A 21,636-nucleotide genomic window follows, 5' to 3' on the forward strand; every position below is an offset into this window, starting at 1 on the left:
ATAGTCATATATGCATACATTAGATAAAATCATATTCGGAGTTCAAAACAAAAGAAAAATATGTGTTGCATAAATTATATTCCAAAACCGGAACAAAGAGATTATATATATTTATATATATGCATGTTCAACCTAATTTAACAAATCACATGATAAAATATTATATACAATATACAAAATCTAAATTCATTAATTTTAAAAAAGTGAAAACACTGAAAAAATATTAAATCACTCACCTGATTTACTAAAACCAAATTTAAAGAATAAAAATCGAAATCCTCTTAAAATTTAGTAACTCAAAATACTAAAAATTAGAAATTAACTTTGTTAACTTGTCAAAACAAACATAACTCTCCACTAATCAAAACTAATTTTGCAATGTTTTTCAAAATTTGAATTGTTTTCTTAATAATTTATTAATACATAAAAGCATTCAAAATTTAAAAACTCATAAGTGTCATTTGGTGCTTTACAATGCAATCATATTATATGTAATATAATTTTAGAGAATGTAGTTTTAAAGAGTCTAATTGTATGGAAAATAACATTTTAACATTTAGTATATTAGGAAAGTATTGATTAAAATGTCGAGAATATAATATTTTACAAGCACTTTACTATAAATGCAATGTTAATTTTCAGAATTATTTATATCTATTAAAATATAAACTTAATATATTTGTATTTTTTTTATTATAAATTTTTATATGACATTTTTTCTTGAATAAATTTTTAATTTTATAAATTTTATTTTATATTTTATTATAATCTCCTATATTTTATTTTTATTTATTATAATATAAATTTAGTTTATATATGTCATGAAAAAAAGAAACTTATATGTCCAACGTTGCTTATATGGCCATCGGCTTAAAACGTCGTCGTTACATAAGCGAGAGACTGTTGAATCTGCAATTCCTCATGAGGGAAGTTGAAACTTAAACCTTAAACCCTCTGCACAAAATTCCTCACAATGCAAGTACTGAAATCATCTTCCGTTTTCTCTACTCCCCATTTCCTCAATTTCTCCTTAAAACCCAAATCATTTATTTTTCTTCTCTACTATTCTTCTTCTTCGTCTTCTCCTTGTTCCTCTTCTTCTTCAACCTCAGTTTCAAATTCTCCCCTTTTCAATTACCTCGTAAAGAACTTGGATTTCACTGAAACTCAAGCTCTTTCAATCGCTAACCGTTACCCTAACGTCAAATCCTTCGAAAAGCCCCAATCTGTTGACAACTTTTTCAGAAATGTTGGCTTTTCTAATGCCCAAATAGCCGCTTCTGTACGAAACGTGCCTCAAATTCTCTTTGCTAATGTAGAAACGGAGCTTAGGCCAAAAATCAAGTGTTTTCAAAATCTGGGTCTTATGGGTACTCACCTGGGTAAGTTCCTTTCCAGGAATTCTGTGCTTTTAGCTTGTAGTTTAGACAAAAAGTTGATTCCTTCTATCCAAATTGTCAAGAGAGTTTTAGGGAATAATGAAAATAAGGACCTGATCAAGGTCTTCGATAGAAGCAATGGTTTTATTGCCAGTGGTCGCATATTAAAGTTGTCGAGAAACATTGAGTATTTGGAGAGCTGTGGGATTGTTGGGTCTCAGCTCTCAAGGTTGTTAAAGAGACAACCTAGGATTTTCAGAATGCGACAATCTGCATTAAGGGACCTCGTTTCCAGGGTTTTAGATATGGGTTTTTCAACTGATTCGAGGATGTTAATACATGCTATTCATACTATGAATCGCTTGAGTGAACAAACACTTAAGAAAAAATGGGAATTACTAAAGAGTTTTGGTTTTTCGGAAAATGATTGCTTGGATATGTTTAGGAAGGCCCCAGGTCTCTTTAGGCCCTCTGAGGAGAAAATGAAGTTAGGAATAGTGTTCTTTATGAGTTTAGCAAAGGTTGATAAGAATGTGTTGGTTTCTAGACCTCATCTGTTGATGAATAGCTTGGAAGACCGAGTGATTCCTCGATACAGAGTTTTGCAGATTATCAAGGTCAAGAAGTTGTTGAAGAAGGAACCGAGTTTTCTTAACCTTTTGGACTATAAGGAGAGAGAATTCTTGCAGTTCATCTCAAGGTTTACAGATCATGTGGAGGAGCTGTTGATGGCTTACAAGGCTCATCTTTTGCACACTTAAGAAGAAGAAGAAGAAGAAACATGATAGAAGTCTCTTTTTGTAAAACTTGGTGTCACTTGACCTGCACCAATCTCAATTAATAATGGCCAGTTTTGAGCCTTCATGTTGATTCAATCAGAAATTAGGCATGTGACAGGTCCTGAGTTTGCTATTTGACAAGATAGGAAATATCAACAGAAATGTTTAAGATGCCCTTTCATGTTTTATGGAACTTAAGGGATCAATACTGTGATGGTCTCCATCCATAATCTCAATGTTCAAGTTGTGTAAAAACAAGAAATGTTGAGATTATGTGTTTTAAAGTACAAGCTCGTTAAAAAGAGATTTGTAGTGGATGAAAGAGTTTCCAATTTTTAGTGGTTGTTGCTAGCTTTTCTAGCTAGAACCTATATTAAAGTTAGTTCATAGACCTATAAAATAATTCTGTAATTAATAGATAAAAAAAATTAAGTCTATTTTTAGTTTACTCATTATATTAGAAATTAAAATGGGAAACGTCTATAGTGGCATTTATTATTGACCTAAGGGACAAATAAAACTCAACAATATGTACAAGATTCATGAAAGAAATTTCGAAATAGAAACAAAGTAAAATGATGTCTGACATAACATAAATCAGACCAATAAAAGGATACCACCCTTGAAATATTTAACTTTCCAAACGCGACGTCGCATCTATGCCCTTCTGCTTGGAACGCCACCGTTGCAAAACCCAGAGACTGTTAAATCTGCAATTCCGCATTGAATTTTAAACCCTAAACCCTCTGCACAAAATTCCTCAGAAGAACTCAATGCAAATCCTGAAATCATCTTCCATTTTCTCAACTTCCCATTTCCCCAATTTCCCCATAAAGCCCAGATCATTTATTCTTCTTCTCTACTATTCTTCTTCTTCTTCTTCTTCTTCTTCTTCTTCTTCTTCTTCCACCTCAGTTTCAAATTCTCCCCTTCTCAATTACCTTGTAAAAAACTTGGATTTCACTGAAACTCAAGCCCTTTCAATCGCTAACCGTTACCCCAACGTGAAATCCTTTGAAAAGGCCCAAGCTGTTGCCAACTTTTTCCGAAATCTTGGCTTTTCTAATGCCCAAATAGCCGCTTCTCTCCGAAACGCGCCCCAAATTCTCTTTGCCAATGTAGAAACGAAGCTTAGGCCAAAAATCAAGTTTTTTCAAGATCTGGGTCTTGTGGGACCTCACCTGGGTAAGTTCCTTTCCAGGAATTCTGTGCTTTTAGCTTGTAGTTTAGACAAAAAGTTGATTCCTTCTTTCCAAATTGTCAAGAAAGTTTTAGGGAATAATGATAATAAGGACCTGATTAAGGTCTTCAATAGAAGTAATGGGTTTATTGCCAGAGATTGCATATTAAAGTTGTCGAGAAACATTGGATATTTGGAGAGCTGTGGGATTGTTGGGTCTCAGCTCTCAAGGTTATTAAAGAGACAACCTAGGATTTTCAGAATGCGAGAATCTGCATTAAGGGACCTCGTTTCAAGGGTTTTAGATATGGGGTTTTCAACTGATTCAAGGATGTTAGTATATGCTATTCATACTATGAATTGCTTGAGTGAACAAACATTTAAGAAGAAATGGGAACTACTTAAGAGTTTTGGTTTTTCAGAAAATGAAAGGGTGGATATGTTTAGGAAGGCCCCAGGTTTGCTTAGGACCTCTGAGGAGAAAATGAAGTTAGGAATTGAGTTCTTTACGAATGTAGCAAAGTTTGATAAGAATGTGCTGGCTTCTAGACCACGTCTGTTGATGAATAGCTTGGAACATCGAGTGATTCCTCGATACAGAGTTTTGCAGATTATCAAGACAAAGAAGTTGTTGAAGAAGGAACCGAGTTTTCTTAACATTTTGGACTATACGGAGAATGAATTCTTAAAGTTTATCTCAAGGTTTACAGATAATGTGGAGGAACTGTTGATAGCTTACAAGGCTCATCTTTTGCACACTTCAGAAGAAGAAGAAGAAACATGTTAGAAGTCAGTTTTTGTTTAACTTGGTTTCTCTTTGACTTGCACCAATCTTAATTAATAAAGGCCAGCTTTGAGCCTACATGTTGATACAATCAGAAATTAGGCATGTGACAGGTTCTGAGTTTGTTGTTTGACAAGATAGGAAATATCAATCGTAATATTTAAGATGCCTTTTGATGTTTTATGGAACTTGAAGGATCAATCACTGTGATGGTCTCCAAGTAGGCACCAGGGTTCAGTTTCTCATGCAAGCTGGATGGCTGTGACGAAGAGATTTGCTACAAGGGAAGCTGATCAATGACGATACACATTTGATTCTTTTTTTTGCAGGCAATTCTGAAATTGTAACTTTTTGAATGCACAGTCTTCAAAACTGTATGATCCTTTTTTCAAGGGAAGTGTTTATAAACTCAGTTTTTGGGGCTGCAGCACATGATCTGATCTGGCCGAGAATGTTGTGAAGGCCTAAGAACTGTTACAAGATGTTGGCGAGTTGATGGTTTATGTTAAGGGCTAAGTGAAACAGATTGATTGATGTTCCAGGATAAGAATTCAAAGATAGTTGGCCTTAATTTTTGCTTCTTGGCATGATACTTTGACTTAGTTTCTCTTCATCATGATTACCTGACTTGGGGCAGCTACATTTGGATTGGTACTTGCTGCATATTAGGACTGAGATGGACAAGTTTGTGAAATTAAGGTTTAGCTATTACATTGGGACTCAGATGGAGGTGGTTCAATGGTAGGCTTTCCTGCCAGAGCTATACTGTTAAACCTCTTAGCGTAGTATCGGGGGCTTAAATTTGGGCCTCTGGGAGCTTTAAGGTAAGGCTAACTATTACCAAAAGCACCTCAAACGGCTTCATTTATGTAACATTTTGAATTGTAATTTATTTCATTTTTTCACTTCTGTTCCATCATTTACAACAGCATATCTCAAAGTCAGTGCACTCGCTGCCGGTGTTAGATGTGCAATATTCATGTATTCATCAGTAGTGCAGGTTGGAATAGGGTCGGAAATATTTGTACATTGCCCAACAAACTGAGTACAAAAGAGAGAGTACACTTACGGTTATGGAAGGACTGTTATATCAATAAGAATCTTAGGCTGGGCCTAGTTGCCATTACCCCTTCCTAGCTAGCTACAAAGGTGAAAGATTCAATCAACAAACAAGCAAAAATAATTAGCATAGAAACGGAAATAAAGAGGCTAATCCAAGAATTTCATGTGCAAAAGGCCCAAATTACCCAGTCCATCATCATACATTATCGTTGGGTCTAATACAATAAAGTCAGCTTTTGTAAGAAACTTTAGTTACATTTGCTTAGAAAAACTTTGTGATTCATAATCGAACTCAACTTGTGAAAATAATGAATGCTACCCTAAACTAATTGACATAACATAAATTTCGAAATCGAAAATCCACCCTTGAAAAGGTTGATTCCTGATGGTCCGTCGCTGCTTATATGGCCTTCTGATCAGAACGTCGTCGTTACATATGCGAGAGACTATTTAAATCTGCAATACCGCATGACGGAAGTTGAATCTTAAACCCTAAACCCTGTGCACAAAATTCCTCAAAAAAAACAGAATGCAAGTACTGAAATCATCTTCCGTTTTCTCAACTCCCCATTTCCTCCATTTCCCCTTCAAACCCAAATCATTTATTTTTCTTCTCTACTATTCTTCTTCTTCCACCTCACTTTCAAATTCTCCCCTTCTCAATTACCTTGTAAAAAACTTGGGTTTCACTGAAACTCAAGCTCTTTCAATCGCTAAACGCTACCCCAACGTGAAATCCTTCGAAAGGCCCCAATCTGTTGCCAACTTTTTCCGAAATCTTGGCTTTTCTAATGCCCAAATAGCCGCTTCTGTCCGACACGCGCCCCAAATTCTCTTTGCGGATGTCGAAACGAAGCTTAGGCCAAAAATCAAGTTTTTTCAAGATCTGGGTCTTGTGGGACCTCACCTGGGTAAGTTCCTTTCCAGGAATTCTGCGCTTTTGGCTTGTAGTTTAGACAAAAAGTTGAATCCTTCTATCCAAATTGTCAAGAAAGTTTTAGGGAATAATGATAATGAGGACGTGATTAGGGTCTTCAATAGATGCAATGGTTTTATTGTCAGAGATTGCATATTAAAGTTTTCGAGAAACATTGAGTATTTGGAGAGCTGTGGGATTGTTGGGTCTCAGCTCTCAAGGTTGTTAAAGAGACAACCTAGGATTTTCAGAATGCGAGAATCTGAATTAAGGAACCTCGTTTTGAGGGTTTTGGATATGGGGTTTTCAACTGATTCGAGGATGTTAGTACATGCTATTCATACTATGAATTGCTTGAGTAAACAAACATTTAAGAAGAAATGGGAATTACTAAAGAGTTTTGGTTTTTCGGAAAATGATTGCTTGGATATTTTTAGGAAGACCCCAGGTCTTTTTAGGACCTCTGAGAAGAAAATGAAGTTAGGAATAGAGTTCTTTACGAATGTAGCAAAGGTTGATAAGAATGTGTTGGTTTCTAGACCATATCTGTTGATGAATAGCTTGGAAGACCGGGTGATTCCTCGATACAGAGTTTGGCAGATTATCAAGTTAAAGAAGTTGCTGAAGAAGGAACCGAGTTTTCTTTACATTTTGGACTATACAGAGAATGAGTTCTGGCAGTTCATCTCAAGGTTTAAAGATCATGGGGAGGAGCTGTTGATAGCTTACAAGGCTCATCGTTTGCACACTTCTTCTTCTTCAGAAGAAGAAGAAGAAGAAGAAGAAAAAGAAACATGATAGGAGCCTGCTTTCGTTTAACATGGTTTCACTTTGACCTGCACCAGTCTCAATTAATAAAGGCCAGTTCTGAGCCTTCATGTTGATTCGATCAAAAATTAGTCATGTCACAGGTTCTGAGTTTGTTATTTGACAAGATAAGAAATATCAATAGAAATGTTTAAGATGCCCCTTTATGTTTTATGGAACTTGAGGGATCAATCACTGTGATGATGGTCTCGGAGTAGTTACATGGTTCAGTTTCTCATGCAAGCTGGATAGCTGTGACAGAGATTTGCATCAAGAGGAAGCTGATCCACAAGTGCACGCAATTGATTTTCATTTTTGCAGGCATTCTGAAAGTGAAGTTATTGAATGCACTGTTTACAAAACTGTATGATCTCTTTTTCGAAGCAAGTGTTTACAAACTGAGTTTTTGGGGCTGCAGAGAACATCTTGAGGGCCCAAGTACTGTTACAAGATGTTGGCTAGTTGATGGCATCTGTGAAGGGCTAAGTGAAAACAGATTGATCAATGTTCCAGCATAAGAATTCAAAGAAATTTGGCCTTGATTTTTGCTTCTTGGTATGATATTTTGGCCTAGTTTCTCTTGAGCATGATTACCTGACTTAGGCTGCTATATTTGGATTGATTCTTGCTGCACATTAGGACTGAGATGGACAAGTATGTGACATTAATGTTTGGCTACTACATTGGGACTGAGATGGACAGGTCGCAAGCTTAATGCTTGAATTTGGGAAAGATTTAATTTTTTTTTCTTTTAAATTTGTTGAATCTATAATTACTACGATTAAATATTTGTATATAATATTTTTAATATTAAAAATTCAGTTTTAGATGTTTTGCATAATTGATGAATATTGATATTATTATGATATTATGATGTAAAATATTTTTTGCAAAATGATTTAAATACCAAAAAATATTTTTGATATTTTTTTCAAATAACATATTTTAATAAAATATTTTACAAAGGAAAAAATTCTTTCAAACGAATTACTTGTCAGTTACTAAACAGAGTTTTAGTTAACTTTTGATTGGTATAACAATAATCCTTTCTAATCATAAGAGTGCGTTCAACAACATTACCTAAATCTTAAAATTAAAGTAACTTAAATACTGTTTTTTCTCCTTTATTTTTTTACAAGGCTAGATCTAGCTACTGTTACCCCTTCTCAGTTACCTAGTTAAACTAAAGGTAAAAGATTTAAAGTTTGAATTCTCTTTTTCAATTAGATTTCTTCAGATGTAATTTTTTTATAAAAAAAAAATTAGAAAGAAGAAAACAAGAAATTAAAAATTCAATTATATATATATATATATATATGGGATACGAGAGATTGATTAATCAACAAACAAGAAAAACAAATTAGGAGATAAAAGAATAACGAAGAGGTTGAATCCAAGAATTTCATGTGCAAAAGACCCAAACTACCGAATGTCATACATTTTCGTTGGGACCAAATACAATAAAGTCAGCATAGTAAGAAACTTTAGGTAAATTTGCTTAGAGAACTTTGTGACAAATAATGAATGCTGCCCTAAACTAATTGACCGAATTACTTCAAATGTCATAAAGAGATTGACTGTTATTGTTAATGATTTGAGTACAAATAAGTCTTAATTATTTGGAAGGCTATAATTGTTTGCAATTCTTTTTTTTTTTTTTTGAGACAAGTTTGTTCATCTTTTCTTTTCTTTAGCTTTAATAAATTGGCCCTTTTGCAGAAAGAAAATAAATCATATTATTGTTATAATTATTTATTTAATAATATTATTAGGAGTATTATTTTTTGGGCTAGATCAAGCGGGCAATTCCTGCTAGACCACCTGACTGGGGTTGGTGTAGGCCTGCCAAACATCACGTGCCTGACTCCTACAGTCCTACCCATTCATACGTGGACAGGATTTTTTGCAAAATATATAATTATATAAACTTCAATTAAAATAAAAATTAGTTGACACGTAAGCCAAAAAGAGTCCAAATGAATTCCGCCTAGACGAAGCGACTTTGTGGCCAAGACATCCCCGCGACACTCTACTCCAATCAAAACTCTCAGAATCCCCACTCTCTCAATCCTCCTCCTGCCACGTGTCCTCCTAATCTCCACTCTTTTTCCCCCTATATTTTCCTGGCAATTTTCGCTCTTTTACACTTTTTCCTCTCCCACCTGGTTCTCTTAAAATCTGTCCGTTTCTCGTCACTCTCCTGCACTCTGGCACCATAGAACCTTCACAGTCCCAAAAATAACCCCAAAAAAGAAAAATAATGAACAAGTTTGGGGGTTAGTTAGGGTTTGATTCAATTTCCTGTTGAAGAAAACGAAGATAATTTGTTACATTAATGGCGTCGTCTCTACCATTACAAGAGCTTCATTTTCTCTCTCCAACAACTTCTTCAAAGCACCGGTTTTATCTCTCTAGATATTCTTCGCGCTCTAGAGTTTCTCTCGCCGGAAATAGCCATTTTCGGAACGGCGTCGTTTCACGTTATCGGATTCGAGCTCTTAGAGAGGAAGGAGTTGCGTACGAGGAAAGGGAGAAAAAATTTATCAAGGAAGTTAACGGTAGGTTTGAATTGGATGGAAATGGGAGTGCTAGTAAGTATGAGTATACCAATGGGTCAGTTGAGGGATATTCCAATGGTGGGGTTGGAGTGGTGGAGAGTGAGAGCAATGGGAGTTTGGTGAAGCATGTGAATGGGAATGGGAATGGTGCGGCGGCTGTGACGGCGGCGGTGACGGCGGCAGAGGTGGTGGTAGTGGAAGAAGAAGGAGTAGTTTCAGAGGCGGCGAGGAAGAAGAGGTTAGAGGATATCGGGAAAGAGGAGGCTTGGTTCAAGCGCAGCGCTCAAGAACAAGCTGAGGTAGTTGGTTTTACTTCCGACCCAAAATTCATGGTTTTGGTTTTGAAGTAGTTGCTTGCCTTTTTCTTCTTAAAAATTGATGCAGAGCAAAGCAAATGACAGAAAGTAAAACCATTTTAATTCAGAGGGAACAAATGTCTGAAGTGACTAAAACACTACATCAAGTTAAACATAATTGTTGGGTATAAAAGAAAAATTATGTATCTAATTTTTACAAAATGTTACCATCTTAATGTTTAACTTTACAAAAAAAAAAAAGGTTTTAGTTTTTTATTCAAACAGCATATTTTCTGGTTGTTTCCCGAACCTTAAAAACAAGTGTCAAAAGTAACAACTAAGTGGCACCTTAATTATTTTGAAATAAATGCTGTTTCTGCTTTTATATGAGTAATATGGCTTATGGAATTTGAATTTTGACATCGAAGATTTTGCTAGCTCGTAAGCAAATTTACCTCTAGTTTAGTCTTTGTAGCATTACTTTAATTTTTAGGTTGTAGATCTCCAGGACTGATGCAGCTAGAGTATATATAAATTTTTTCTATCCTCTATAATGAATTATCTAATTTTATAGTTTGAGAGGAGTATATAGCAAAAATAGAAAAAATCTAGCTGTGCATATTTAACAGGAACGTTGATTAATTTGTTCATATTTTGTTCAATCGTTAGGCTTCATGAGCTGTCGTTCTCCTCCTCTTAATTCTTTAGTCTTTCCTTCAATTTTGTGTTAACCATCATTTTGTGGCAATAAATCTCTCAGGTTTCTGTTGCTGCTGGGGGGCGTTGGAGTAGATTCAAAACCTACTCAACAATACAAAGGACCTTGGAAATTTGGGGATTTGTTCTGACTTTTATTTTTAAGGCATGGTTGAACAATCAGAAATTCTCCTATCAAGGTCAGTGACTGCTAGATTTGCTTTTTTTTTTTTTGGTGCAGGAAATAAATTGTTGTTTTAAGTCTGGTCTATTTGACAAGTATTATTTTTTTTATTGAAAACAAAAAGAAATGAAAAAAAAAAGAAGAAGATAGTTTATGGCTCACTATGAATTGGTTTTGGTTAAGGTTAGAGGTTCTTTCTTCTTAGTTTCACAGGCGTTAAATAATGAAGCCCAAGTGTATGACCGTCTGCGACTGCCCCGTGTTTTTATTCTTCCAATTGTTTTTAATTGGAGGAAATGGAATATAAAAATTGGAAAAGCCCAAATCCATGACATAAGATGACAAAGGGACATTTTCAGATATGGAATTTGAGAAAGAATGCATCATGTGATGTAAACTCATTGTTATACCTTTTATCAACCCTAGTTCTAGTTTTACTATATAAATGGATGTTATTGAATAGAATTAAAATTCCCAAGTTGCAAATATAAAGAGAATTGCTATTGTGCGAAAAGAATTGGTTTTGAATGACTGACATAATCCAGCACTCAACAACCTTATCAGGATATTAAATTTTCTTGAGATTCTTCGTTATTTTGGCTTTTGGCTTTTTAGATGGTTGGTGTGCTTGTAGCAGTCTTTTGCATTTCTGAACTAGATGGAATATAGAGGTGTAAGGGGTGGTTAGGTTGGCCCTATGTTCTGAGAGGTAAATTTTGTGGTGTTTTATATGTGATAGCAGGAAAAACCTGGCTATATTATTTATGGACTAGAAACCAAGGCCCAAACCCCCTACTACAAGCAATCTCTAATAGAAAATATGTCCAGCGTGCCAAAGTTGTCCAATTAATGAGCTAGAGGAGTTTAAGATGATTGAAAGTTAATTAAGATCTATCATGTATGGGAATTACTTTGTGGTATAAAGTTTTTCTAAAGAAATTTTTTTTTGTCAAAGAGATTGAAGAGCTGGAGGACTTGCCTTTTGTTTTTTTACTATTAAAGAACAATGGCCTAACCTTTGCCTTTGTCAACTGATTGGCTTTTTATGCTTTGCGCAGAGGTAGGATTAGTTTTTTAAATATGTTTTGAGACATCTATTTCAGCTGTGGTGTGTAGTTTCTGATAACCTTTCCTTTATTTCTTATCATGTTCTTATTGTTCCTAGTTTTTAGTGTTATGTTTGTGGTTTTAATGTTGCATACATGCAGGAGGAATGACTGAGGAAAAGAAAGTTCTAAGGCGGAAGGCCCTGGCAAAGTGGTTAAAAGAAAGTATCCTGAGACTGGGTCCTACTTTCATCAAAATTGGCCAGCAGTTCTCCACAAGGGTTGACATTCTTGCTCAAGAATATGTTGATCAGTTGTCAGAGCTACAGGTTGAAGCTCCTTACTTTAAAAATTTTGAACTTTTTGGTTGAAGTTCATTTACTATGGACGTTAGTCTCTGCTTGGAGAAGAAACATAGGGCATATCAAGGGCATTAAAAAAAATCTAGAATAGAGTAATTCTGTTCCACAAAACCATATCATAATTTTCTTTTACTTACTACAACCCCCCTCCCTCCCACCTGCAAGAGAGAGAGAGAGAGAGAGTTTGCTGTCTAGATGGTTTCTAAGTTTAAAATTCTGTGGGGAAGAATTTAGTTGCTATTCACATGCAGGATCAAGTTCCACCTTTTCCATCAGAGACTGCAGTATCTATTGTTGAAGAAGAGCTTGGAGCCTCTGTAGATAATATCTTTGATCAGTTTGACTATGAGCCCATTGCTGCTGCTAGTCTTGGTAATTTTAATGTCTCTACTATTCTTCTGATGTGGAAATTTTTTTTCTGAATATTAGAATTTTGACTTTCACTTACCAGTTACCAATACTCGAAGTTTGACATTCACTTTTTTCCCTAATATTGATAATTTATTTGAATCTATTAAGAGGGACCAAAGTTTACTGAGGCTATGTCTTAAATTGTGCAAAGTGACGCAATATAATCCATATAACTGACTTTCATGGTTGGAAAAGACTTTGTTTGTTTGTTTTAATATTTTCATTTATTATCCACTTTTTGTTTCATGCACACACATAGCATATTAAGTGCTTATATATGATAAAGTTGAGAAAACAACTCTCTTTAAATATAAACAAAACTGGAGTTAACTTTCTTGTCACTATATACTTTTGTTTTGTTACATTTTATGTTGTAAAATTGTTCCTACTCAGGTTATATATTTTAGTTTCAATGATTCTGCAAATACATAGAAGAGTCAATTCTATAACAGAGGGAAGAAACAAATGGTCTTCAGTATGTTTAAACAATATAGGAATGAGAGAACATACATATGATAATAGATTGTTTTTTATTAAATGGAATGAAGAGATTGTTTGTTTCTTTTGCAGGCCAAGTACATCGGGCAAGACTGAAGGGCCAAGAAGTCGTTATCAAAGTACAAAGGCCTGGTCTAAAGGATCTTTTTGATATTGATCTTAAAAACCTGAGGGTTAGTTTTACCATTAATTTATAATTCTTTGTTGCATTTGATCAGAGCGTAGCTGAATAAAGTAATCTTCTTATCATCATGATTTCATGATTTCTATGGTGTCTTAGCTTCTGTAGCATTGCATACATTGACTTTTGCTCTTTACTTCGCTTGGCAAACATGATTTCTATTTAATTACTGTGTTGTTTATGCATTAAATAACATTGAGTACTAAGGCACTACTTCTGTATGAGGCAATCTTGAAAGGTACTTTGGCCACTGAGAACGACTATGGAAGGTTGAAAATTCTGATTCTCACTCTCTCTCTCTCTTGTTTGGTTGGGCCTCAGGTAATAGCAGAATATCTTCAAAAGGTTGACCCAAAGTCAGATGGCGCAAAGAGAGACTGGGTTGCAATTTATGATGAATGTGCAAGTGTGTTATATCAGGTAGCCCCCTTACTGCATCAGAAGCAATCAAGTGCCTTACTTCTGATTTGCTTTAATCAATGCTATATTGCCGGCATTTTGCGATTGCTGGAATTTCCTTATCAAGCTTATGCAGGAAGGTTCATTATTTTAAGTTGTTAATGAAGTTCCTTATTGATTAAGCTGATGCTCAAAAGATTCTCCTGCTAGAAGATTGGTTGAAATTATAATAATGAACTAGCAAGAGACTGATAAGTAATTGATGTAGAACAAGCAGGAAAAATAGATAGATAATAAAATTAGATATAGATAGAAGAAACTAGAGAGAAACAGGGGAAAATAAGGGATAAATTGAAGAATTAGAGAGGGAAAACCAGAAAGAATCAATGCAGCAGAAATATATCAATAATTCATCATCTAAAACCTACAGGATACTAAAATGATATAAGTACTTATAAACTAAACCCTAAACCATAAGTGAATCTCTCTCAACAAGAGTGTGAGAATCGGGTGCATATTTTTTGGAGAAACAAAGAAAAATTTTATCAGGAACGACATAGCTAAAATGATTGGATTATCTATAAACGAAATCATGCCCAAACCCTTTAGCCTTATGGAAGACTCTTTTTAAAGGGAGAGGTCTTGGATGAAGTTTGAAGTGGGGCATGGACAGAGTATAGATTTGGCACTGTTGTTCTGAGCTTCTGACAGAGGGGAAAGATAATGATAAATACGATCAGATAGCATGGCATGGTACTCAGGCTTCCAGAAAAAAATCTTAGTCTAGAGTTGGTAACATAAGAAGAATGCCAAGTAATCATGGTTAGTTTTAATATTTTTATCTTTTGAGAATTTCTAACAACCTATATATGAGAAAATCTAAAACATCATCAACGAAAGAAGAACGCATTATGGATTCCTGTTTAATTTCCATTATTAACTAAGAGATGTATGGGCAAACTGTTTAAGTATTTTATCATCTTGACCTGCAGGTTAATTGCACAATGTTAGCTAGTGCAAGTTGTTATCTACGTTTTGCAAATTCTACAACTATTTTCATTGATAGTAACTGCTATATAAGCAATTTCCAGGAAATTGATTACACCAAGGAGGCTGCTAATGCAGAATTGTTTGCCGGTAACTTCAAAGGCATGGATTATGTGAAAGTTCCGACAATATACTGGGACTACACCACACCACAGGTGTGACTTTTATGAATTTATGAAAATTTTAAAACTAGAATGTCTCCTGGAGTTGCATTCTTAAATTTTTATATTCTTATGTATTTTTGTGCAGGTCCTGACTATGGAGTACGTCCCAGGGATCAAAATAAACAAGATTCAAGCTTTAGATCAGTTGGGAGTTGATCGGAAAAGGTTTTGATAATTTCCCTAGTGAAAACCATTATTTCATGCGTTACTTCCTTTGTTCAGCACTTTGTGCTTTGCAAATAGAGAGAAACAAGTGATTACAATTTATGATGTTCATGTGTTACCTTTCTTGTTCTTCGCAATTATTACATTTTGCATTTGATACAGGTTGGGTAGATATGCCGTTGAATCTTACTTGGAACAAATTCTGTCTCATGGTTTTTTCCATGCTGACCCAGTAAGTTTCTATCGTCACTTACAATTTTTGGGCTTATCTAAATGCACTGATTGAGCAGATATTCTTCTGGGTTTATCTGTGGAAATGCTAGGTGAAGGGGGGATGAGTTGCTTATTCTGTTTGCACTTAAGATAATGGCATATATCATTTCATGCCATTGTCAAAGGAATGCAGTGCCTATGTTTGAAGGCATACTTCATAAATGAGTCGAGAGTTCCATAGAAGACCCCTGGAGCACAAAATGTTTATTGTGCGTGCCTAGCATTTGTTCTTAGAGCCAAAATGTGCGATGTTTTCAATTGGTAGTTCCCTGTTTCATTTATTTCTTTGCTCAGGCATTACTATATCAACTTATCCTCGGTTCCTCCGTGCATCTTTTTCCATTTTCCTAGAGCAAGAAAAAGATTTATGAGACTACTATAAACTGAAAGTACTGACACCATCTTAGTCAGCTCAGTGTTCTTTTCAAGAGTAGTTATTTTTCTCAGATATTTCAAGTTTGAAACACCTCAAACAACTGGGAACTTAGCTATGCCAAAAACAAAATACCTGCAAAGTCCCACTGCACAAGCATCTAACTGAAAGTATGACCCTCATCTCCTGTAGGGGCTGACAATAGAGCCTTCTCTTACTTTATGTTTCAGATCATTTGGAAGAAGTTGCAGGAGTTTTAATTGTTTCCTGTTCTCATGGTTGTGTTATGGTATATTCCTATGAGTCGGAGACTTGTTGTAGCGTATTCATGCCTTTTCTAGGTTTTAGGACCTATAGCTGTTTTAGAGATAAGTAAGCTGTGGTCTTCATGTTCCTTGATTGCTTAATGCTATACAAGCCCTCAGACATGTCTAACAAGAGGCTTCTTACCTTTTTTTCTCCTCTATTTCTGCAGCATCCAGGAAATATTGCTGTTGATGATGTTAATGGTGGACGATTGATCTTCTATGACTTTGGAATGATGGGAAGGTAATTTCCTTTGCCAATGTTGGCTATTTACAATAAGCATTCTGGATAATAAGTTTTTGCAGACAAGTGGTGACTTCTCCTGACATAAGTCTTCTGTTGTGGCACCTTGCAGTATCAGCTCAAACATCAGAGAAGGTTTGTTGGAAGCATTCTATGGAGTTTATGAGAAGGATCCAGAAAGGGTAATTATGTATTTAAGAATAACAGCCCATATTATGCAATAATTTTTTACTTATGTTGTTATATTCTGTTACCGATTCAGTTAACCTCAACTTTACTATAGGTCCTTCAAGCAATGATTCAGATGGGTGTTCTTGTGCCTACTGGAGATATGACAGCTGTCAGAAGGACAGCGCAATTCTTCCTTAACAGGTGTGATTAATGAAGAGAAAAATCCTATGGTTTAACTATTCTGGACGTCCTTAAGTTTCTTTCATCTAATCAGATGATCTTGGTGTAAACAATATAAGTGTGCTTTTGTCTGTGTCAAAAATTCGAAAGAGAAAAAGTACAATTTCTCTGCATGAATTAGTAATTTAAATATGCTTTTTACCTGTTGAATGTAAGTTCAGAAAGGTAAGCCATTGTTTTACTTGACTGGTAAAACAAAGAGCATGTGTGGGGAAATGTGATGTGCATTACATTTTTCTCTTTCATAAAATATTCCGTTGAATGTCAAATATAAAAATGCAATTATACAGTTTTGAAGAGCGTCTTGCTGCTCAACGGAAGGAGAGAGAAATGGCAACAACAGAACTTGGATTTAAGCAGCCATTGACCAAGGAGGAAAGGATGGAGAAAAAGAAACAACGCCTGGCTGCAATTGGTAATACATTTGGTGTTACTGTTTATGTACTATAAGGTTTTACGCTCTTGAGTAGATTATTCATTTATGTGTTGTTTTGACTAACTCAGCGAAGGACATGAGACCTTTCCAGAACTTCTGTGGGGAAGACTCACTAAGCATCTAATAGGCTAATTTGTTTACATAATGATTGACATATATTATGTGTTGAGTTTGCATATTATTGAGCTTTTTTTAAAGAGAGCTATCTTTGGTAGAATTTCCAGTTTCATGGTACATGGACACACATACAAGCAAAAAGAGGAAAAAGATAATGTCAGTGTCTTTATCAGCTGATCAGTTTGAAAACTATTAGTATCGCTGGTCTTATGGAAAGATTGCCTCGCTTATAAAAAGGTCTTGATTTTTTCCTCTTCAGTTCCCCTTTCCCCCAACATATAGATGTTACATGTGGTTAGGTACTGAGAGTTTTTCAAAAGTTGAGTTGTCTTCCCCTTTATGTTAAGTTCATTTGATACACCCAGAGAGGAAGAGCTTCCTCTTTTAGTTAAATAGCTCTGCCCATATTGAGATCTCCTAGCTTCAGAACTATTAATTGCCGATTATTTTTTCCTTGAGTTGATAGTGCAGCTTTTTAGCCTTTCTCTTGTTTCCTAGAAACACAGGGTTCTTGCTCATCATGGTTGTTTCATTATCTGAACAGGGGAAGATTTATTGGCCATTGCAGCAGATCAACCTTTTCGATTCCCTGCCACATTCACATTTGTTGTCAGAGCATTTTCAGGTAATACAGTAATCTGGTGGCTTCATTGCTATTTGTGCTGTAGTTAACAAAAACATCAGCATAAACAATTATTTCCTTTGCAGTATTAGATGGCATTGGGAAGGGCCTTGATCCTCGGTTTGATATCACTGAGATTGCAAAACCGTGAGTGTGGTTTTAGCTCCTTCAGATTATAAAAAAAAAAAAATTCATTTACCTTTCCAGTCATTTATGTTGTCTTATATCTGATTATTTTGTATTCTCTTGCTTCTAGCTATGCACTGGAGTTGTTAAGATTTCGTGAAGCTGGAGTTGAAGTTGTATTGAAGGCAAGTTCTACTTTGGACTTGTATTTTTCATGATACAATTCCATTTTGATGCTAATCCATATAAATATTTCAGGACTTAAGAAAGAGATGGGACAGGCAATCCCGTGCATTCTACAACTTATTTAGGCAGGCTGATAGGGTTGAGAAGCTTGCTGAAACCATCCAAAGATTGGTCAGGCTCAAGTATTTCTTTTGTAATTTTGTTTGAAAGGTTAAAATAGGTCCTATGTTTTATCAATCTTTTGAATTATAGATTGATGTTGCATAATGCTCTATGTGACAGGAGCAAGGAGATTTGAAGCTTAGAGTACGAACTTTGGAGTCTGAAAGGGCTTTCCAACGTGTTGCTGCTGTTCAGAAGGCAGTAGGGAGTGTAAGTTTAATTTATATACTTGTTTTTCTTGTTGTGTAATTCTTAGGTGGAGATATGTACTTAATGAAAAAACTCTTTCCATTCCATTTCTTCAAACATCATTTCACACAGTTGAATCATTGGTTTTCCTACACTTGTAAGTGAGAAGCAGAAGTTTTTTTTGTTACTTGACATTAAGTCTCTTATATGCTGCAAATCCTTCTATAGGTTGGCAACTTTGTAACTGGAGATGTAGGCCCAACATAATCCCCTTCCCCTTTTCTAATTGTTTTCCTTAAGTATTAGAGTCCAGTGGGGCGTTTGGGGGGACTTGGGAAGTGAATGAAGATGTGGCAGAGTTCCATGAGTTCCATGATGTGCATGCTTTTCGTGTCATTATTGAAATGCTTTTGCTGGTAGTGTGAAAATCTGACTTGAAGAAATTTGAATTGGATGAAATTTAATGTATTTCAGATATCGCTAGAATTGAAGGGATTTTTAGCTTTATTTTTTTCCATTTATAACTTTGAAGATGGATATCTTCTTTGTTGCCTTTAGATATATCTACACTAGGGAAAATATTTGGAATATTCTTCAAAATGTGATAGTTACTTTGTGATCATGTATCTTTTTACCAATCAACAGGCCGTAGCTGCTGGAAGCCTTATCAACCTTGCAACAATTTTGTACCTCAATTCTCTGAGAGTAAGCTCTCTATTTTAATATGATTCTTTGTGTATTATTATTACGTCCCTCAGTCCTTGACCATCTCTTTAATCCTTGGCTCGTATGGTTATCAATTTAGGTACCAGCTGTTGCTGCATACGTCTTCTGTGCATTTTTCAGCTTTCAAGTGCTTATTGGTATTATAAAGGTCAAAAAATTAGACCAGCGAGAAAGGTTGATAACAGGAACTGCTTGATTAACAGGTAAGCAAATCTTATTCTTTTAGACCCCATGCATTTTTTTTTAGTTTCATCCTTCATCTTTGTAGTTAAGATATATTTAGTGTAAACAAGGTCCACTATGAGGCTTTTCTATGATTTAAAGATTCAGCAGTGTTCTTTTAGATATTTGAACTACTCATAAGGTTAAATGTATTATCGTTTTTAAAGGCACAAATAACAAATCGGGCCGCTACTTGTTCTCCATGACATGACTTCTCAATGTAGTTTAAAATATTTTAATATATCAAATGTACAGTAATGCATGTTTCCGTACTATGCTTGTATTCTTGTCACTCTTAGAAGTTTTACCAACTAGGAAGCCTGTTTTCAACTTTGTCTTTGCAGATTTGAAGATTCAACTCCAATGAAGCTTTGGCGACAAATCAACTTCAGCCATAGAAACAAAGTGAGAGGCACAGATGTTTTGTAGTTTGTTTCTTAATTTCAACGTAAATAAAGCTTCAACTTAGTAAATTGGTCATGAGAAGTCTAACAGCTGTGCACTTGGGATGACCTTCTTAAAGCTCACGAAGATCTTGATGACATTGTTCTAGGGTTGTAACTGCACAAGCCAAAGCCTGATTGTGCTCTTAAACTGTCCCTGACTATCTTCCCTAGTCCCAAGGATGTATGTTTTTTTTTCCCGTCATCGGCTGGCTGATCATCATATAGTAAGTTTTTAGTCATAGTACAGAGTAATTTTTGCAATGCATCCCATCATAACTTAAATATGGGGCATGTCGAAAAGCTGTGTATATTATTGTAACATACAGGAAAATTTTAGTGGAATTTGTTAAGTTATATACCGCGCACATATTGCAAACTCAATTATGGCTTGTGTCATATTGGCAACTCAACGGGTAGAGACTTCCTATGATTGAAGCCCTCTTAGATCTATATGTAATATTTTGTATCAACTTGGATTTCAAGGACAGTGATTTGAAGTTGAAAGCAAGTGGTCTTTGAGTTCAGTTGGCAATTACCTGATTGATGGTGTGTAAAGTGTAGCAATGCAAAACGACAAAGACTGACAAGGTTGGATTCGAAGAGTGTTCACATTTCACGAATAGACGTTCAGGAGTAAACACCAAATATTTGAAAAGATATTAGGAGTATATTTATTTTCAAAATCCTCATTCATTGGCTGTCACTTGATATAAAATAAAACAAATATCGTGGATTTGTGATCACCAGCCAATATTCTAAAGCAGATGGCCGGTGTCATGCCCCTCCATCAACTAAAATATAATATCTATGTCCTAATTTGCCTTTAGTATGATATTCTTAACTTGTTCAGATGTGAAAAGAAAAGTGCTAGAACAGCTATGCTTGTGAATTGAAATCGACCTTAACGATGCCACAAGCAAGTTGCTTAAGATTCCAAGATGACCATGTTCTCATCTTTTCTCCCCATCAAGAATTCCCATTACAAAACTCTCTCTCTCTCTCTCTCTCTCTCTCAGAGTATGATCATTATGAATCTTCCATGACTTGAGCCATTGTCCTTGTGCTTGGAGCCAGGTTAGCTGAACCGCAAAGAAGAGGACAATTATCACTTTATCACATAGTTTAATTTCCTTATTCGCTCCATCCAAAAAGTATGTTGGAATAGTGATGAATATGGAAGCCAATTTAATGAATTGTTGGTCGAAATTGACTGCACATGTTACGGTCAATGTGACCAAACTGATCAGCTTTGTTAACTTCAACATGAGCAAGGTTATCCACTGGGGAAATATTAATACATGTTCTCTCTTGGGTTGCAAGGAATCGCGTGTGGGATTTGTTTGCTTCTCTTGCAGCAGTAAACCAAAAGGTTTCTGTTTCCTTTTCGACCTGTTAGCCTGATGGGTTGAAAGTGGTTTTAGTCTCCTGTGCTCCGAGTATAACCTATCCCAAAAATAATCAAAAAGGCATCTTGGTAAGGAAAACAACAATCTTGTGGTGTAGGTAGGTAAATGCCAGAAACATCTGAGTCAACTGGTTTGAATGATATATCTGACGCTTGGCATATTGTTACTTGATTGTCTGATACAAACTGAATTTACTGAATTTCTAATGAAGTGTTGGCTGTGACAAAAAATGGTGATAACTGATCTAATCTTAGTCAGATCTTCATTCTTGGATCACTTCATTTCCTCTGTTCTTTCAATCTTGCAAATGTATTTATTAGCTCTATTCACCTGTGGAATGAAAAGGGGTAGGCAGGCACTTAAGTTACAAACCTCCCTTTGTCTGCAACCTGCACGCAAATGGTCTCTGACAGTTGTCCTATTTAGCAGCAATAGGTTAACCTAACAAAAGTTTCAGAAGATTTACTTAGGATAAACT

At 35.4% G+C, this 21,636-nt stretch overlaps 4 protein-coding genes across 4 annotated transcripts; all 4 read left to right on the top strand.

The window, feature by feature from the left end:
- The first annotated feature begins 965 nt into the window (after positions 1–965).
- Positions 966–2,484, top strand: LOC110409565 (transcription termination factor MTERF8, chloroplastic-like). Its single transcript, XM_021418946.1, has one exon. It carries the CDS (start codon positions 974–976, stop codon positions 2,138–2,140), a length of 1,167 nt encoding a protein of 388 aa, XP_021274621.1. The 5' UTR covers positions 966–973; the 3' UTR covers positions 2,141–2,484.
- A 248-nt stretch (positions 2,485–2,732) lies between these two features.
- LOC110409198 (transcription termination factor MTERF8, chloroplastic-like) lies at positions 2,733–5,170 on the top strand. The gene has a single exon (XM_021418469.1). It carries the CDS (start codon positions 2,932–2,934, stop codon positions 4,123–4,125), a length of 1,194 nt encoding a protein of 397 aa, XP_021274144.1. The 5' UTR covers positions 2,733–2,931; the 3' UTR covers positions 4,126–5,170.
- A 498-nt stretch (positions 5,171–5,668) lies between these two features.
- On the top strand, positions 5,669–7,729 carry LOC110409239 (transcription termination factor MTERF15, mitochondrial-like). The gene has a single exon (XM_021418523.1). The coding sequence runs from the start codon at positions 5,714–5,716 to the stop codon at positions 6,896–6,898; it is 1,185 nt and encodes a 394-aa protein (XP_021274198.1). The 5' UTR covers positions 5,669–5,713; the 3' UTR covers positions 6,899–7,729.
- Positions 7,730–9,041: 1,312 nt separating this feature from the next.
- Positions 9,042–20,287, top strand: ATH13 (ABC2 homolog 13). The gene is made up of 21 exons (XM_021418800.2): positions 9,042–9,764; positions 10,522–10,657; positions 11,850–12,016; positions 12,301–12,421; positions 13,031–13,131; positions 13,461–13,559; positions 14,630–14,740; positions 14,835–14,914; positions 15,077–15,146; positions 16,036–16,109; positions 16,222–16,291; positions 16,393–16,481; positions 16,811–16,935; positions 17,618–17,698; positions 17,782–17,842; positions 17,952–18,006; positions 18,080–18,178; positions 18,290–18,379; positions 19,004–19,063; positions 19,164–19,287; positions 19,651–20,287. Exons 1-20 carry the CDS (start codon positions 9,243–9,245, stop codon positions 19,278–19,280), a joined length of 2,328 nt encoding a protein of 775 aa, XP_021274475.1. The 5' UTR covers positions 9,042–9,242; the 3' UTR covers positions 19,281–19,287; positions 19,651–20,287.
- The last annotated feature ends 1,349 nt before the right edge of the window (positions 20,288–21,636 follow it).

This window comes from Theobroma umbraticum, unplaced genomic scaffold (genome assembly GCF_002168275.2).
Source record: "Theobroma umbraticum cultivar Fairchild unplaced genomic scaffold, ASM216827v3 scaffold_44.0, whole genome shotgun sequence".
NCBI classification, from domain to species: Eukaryota; Viridiplantae; Streptophyta; class Magnoliopsida; order Malvales; family Malvaceae; genus Theobroma; species Theobroma umbraticum.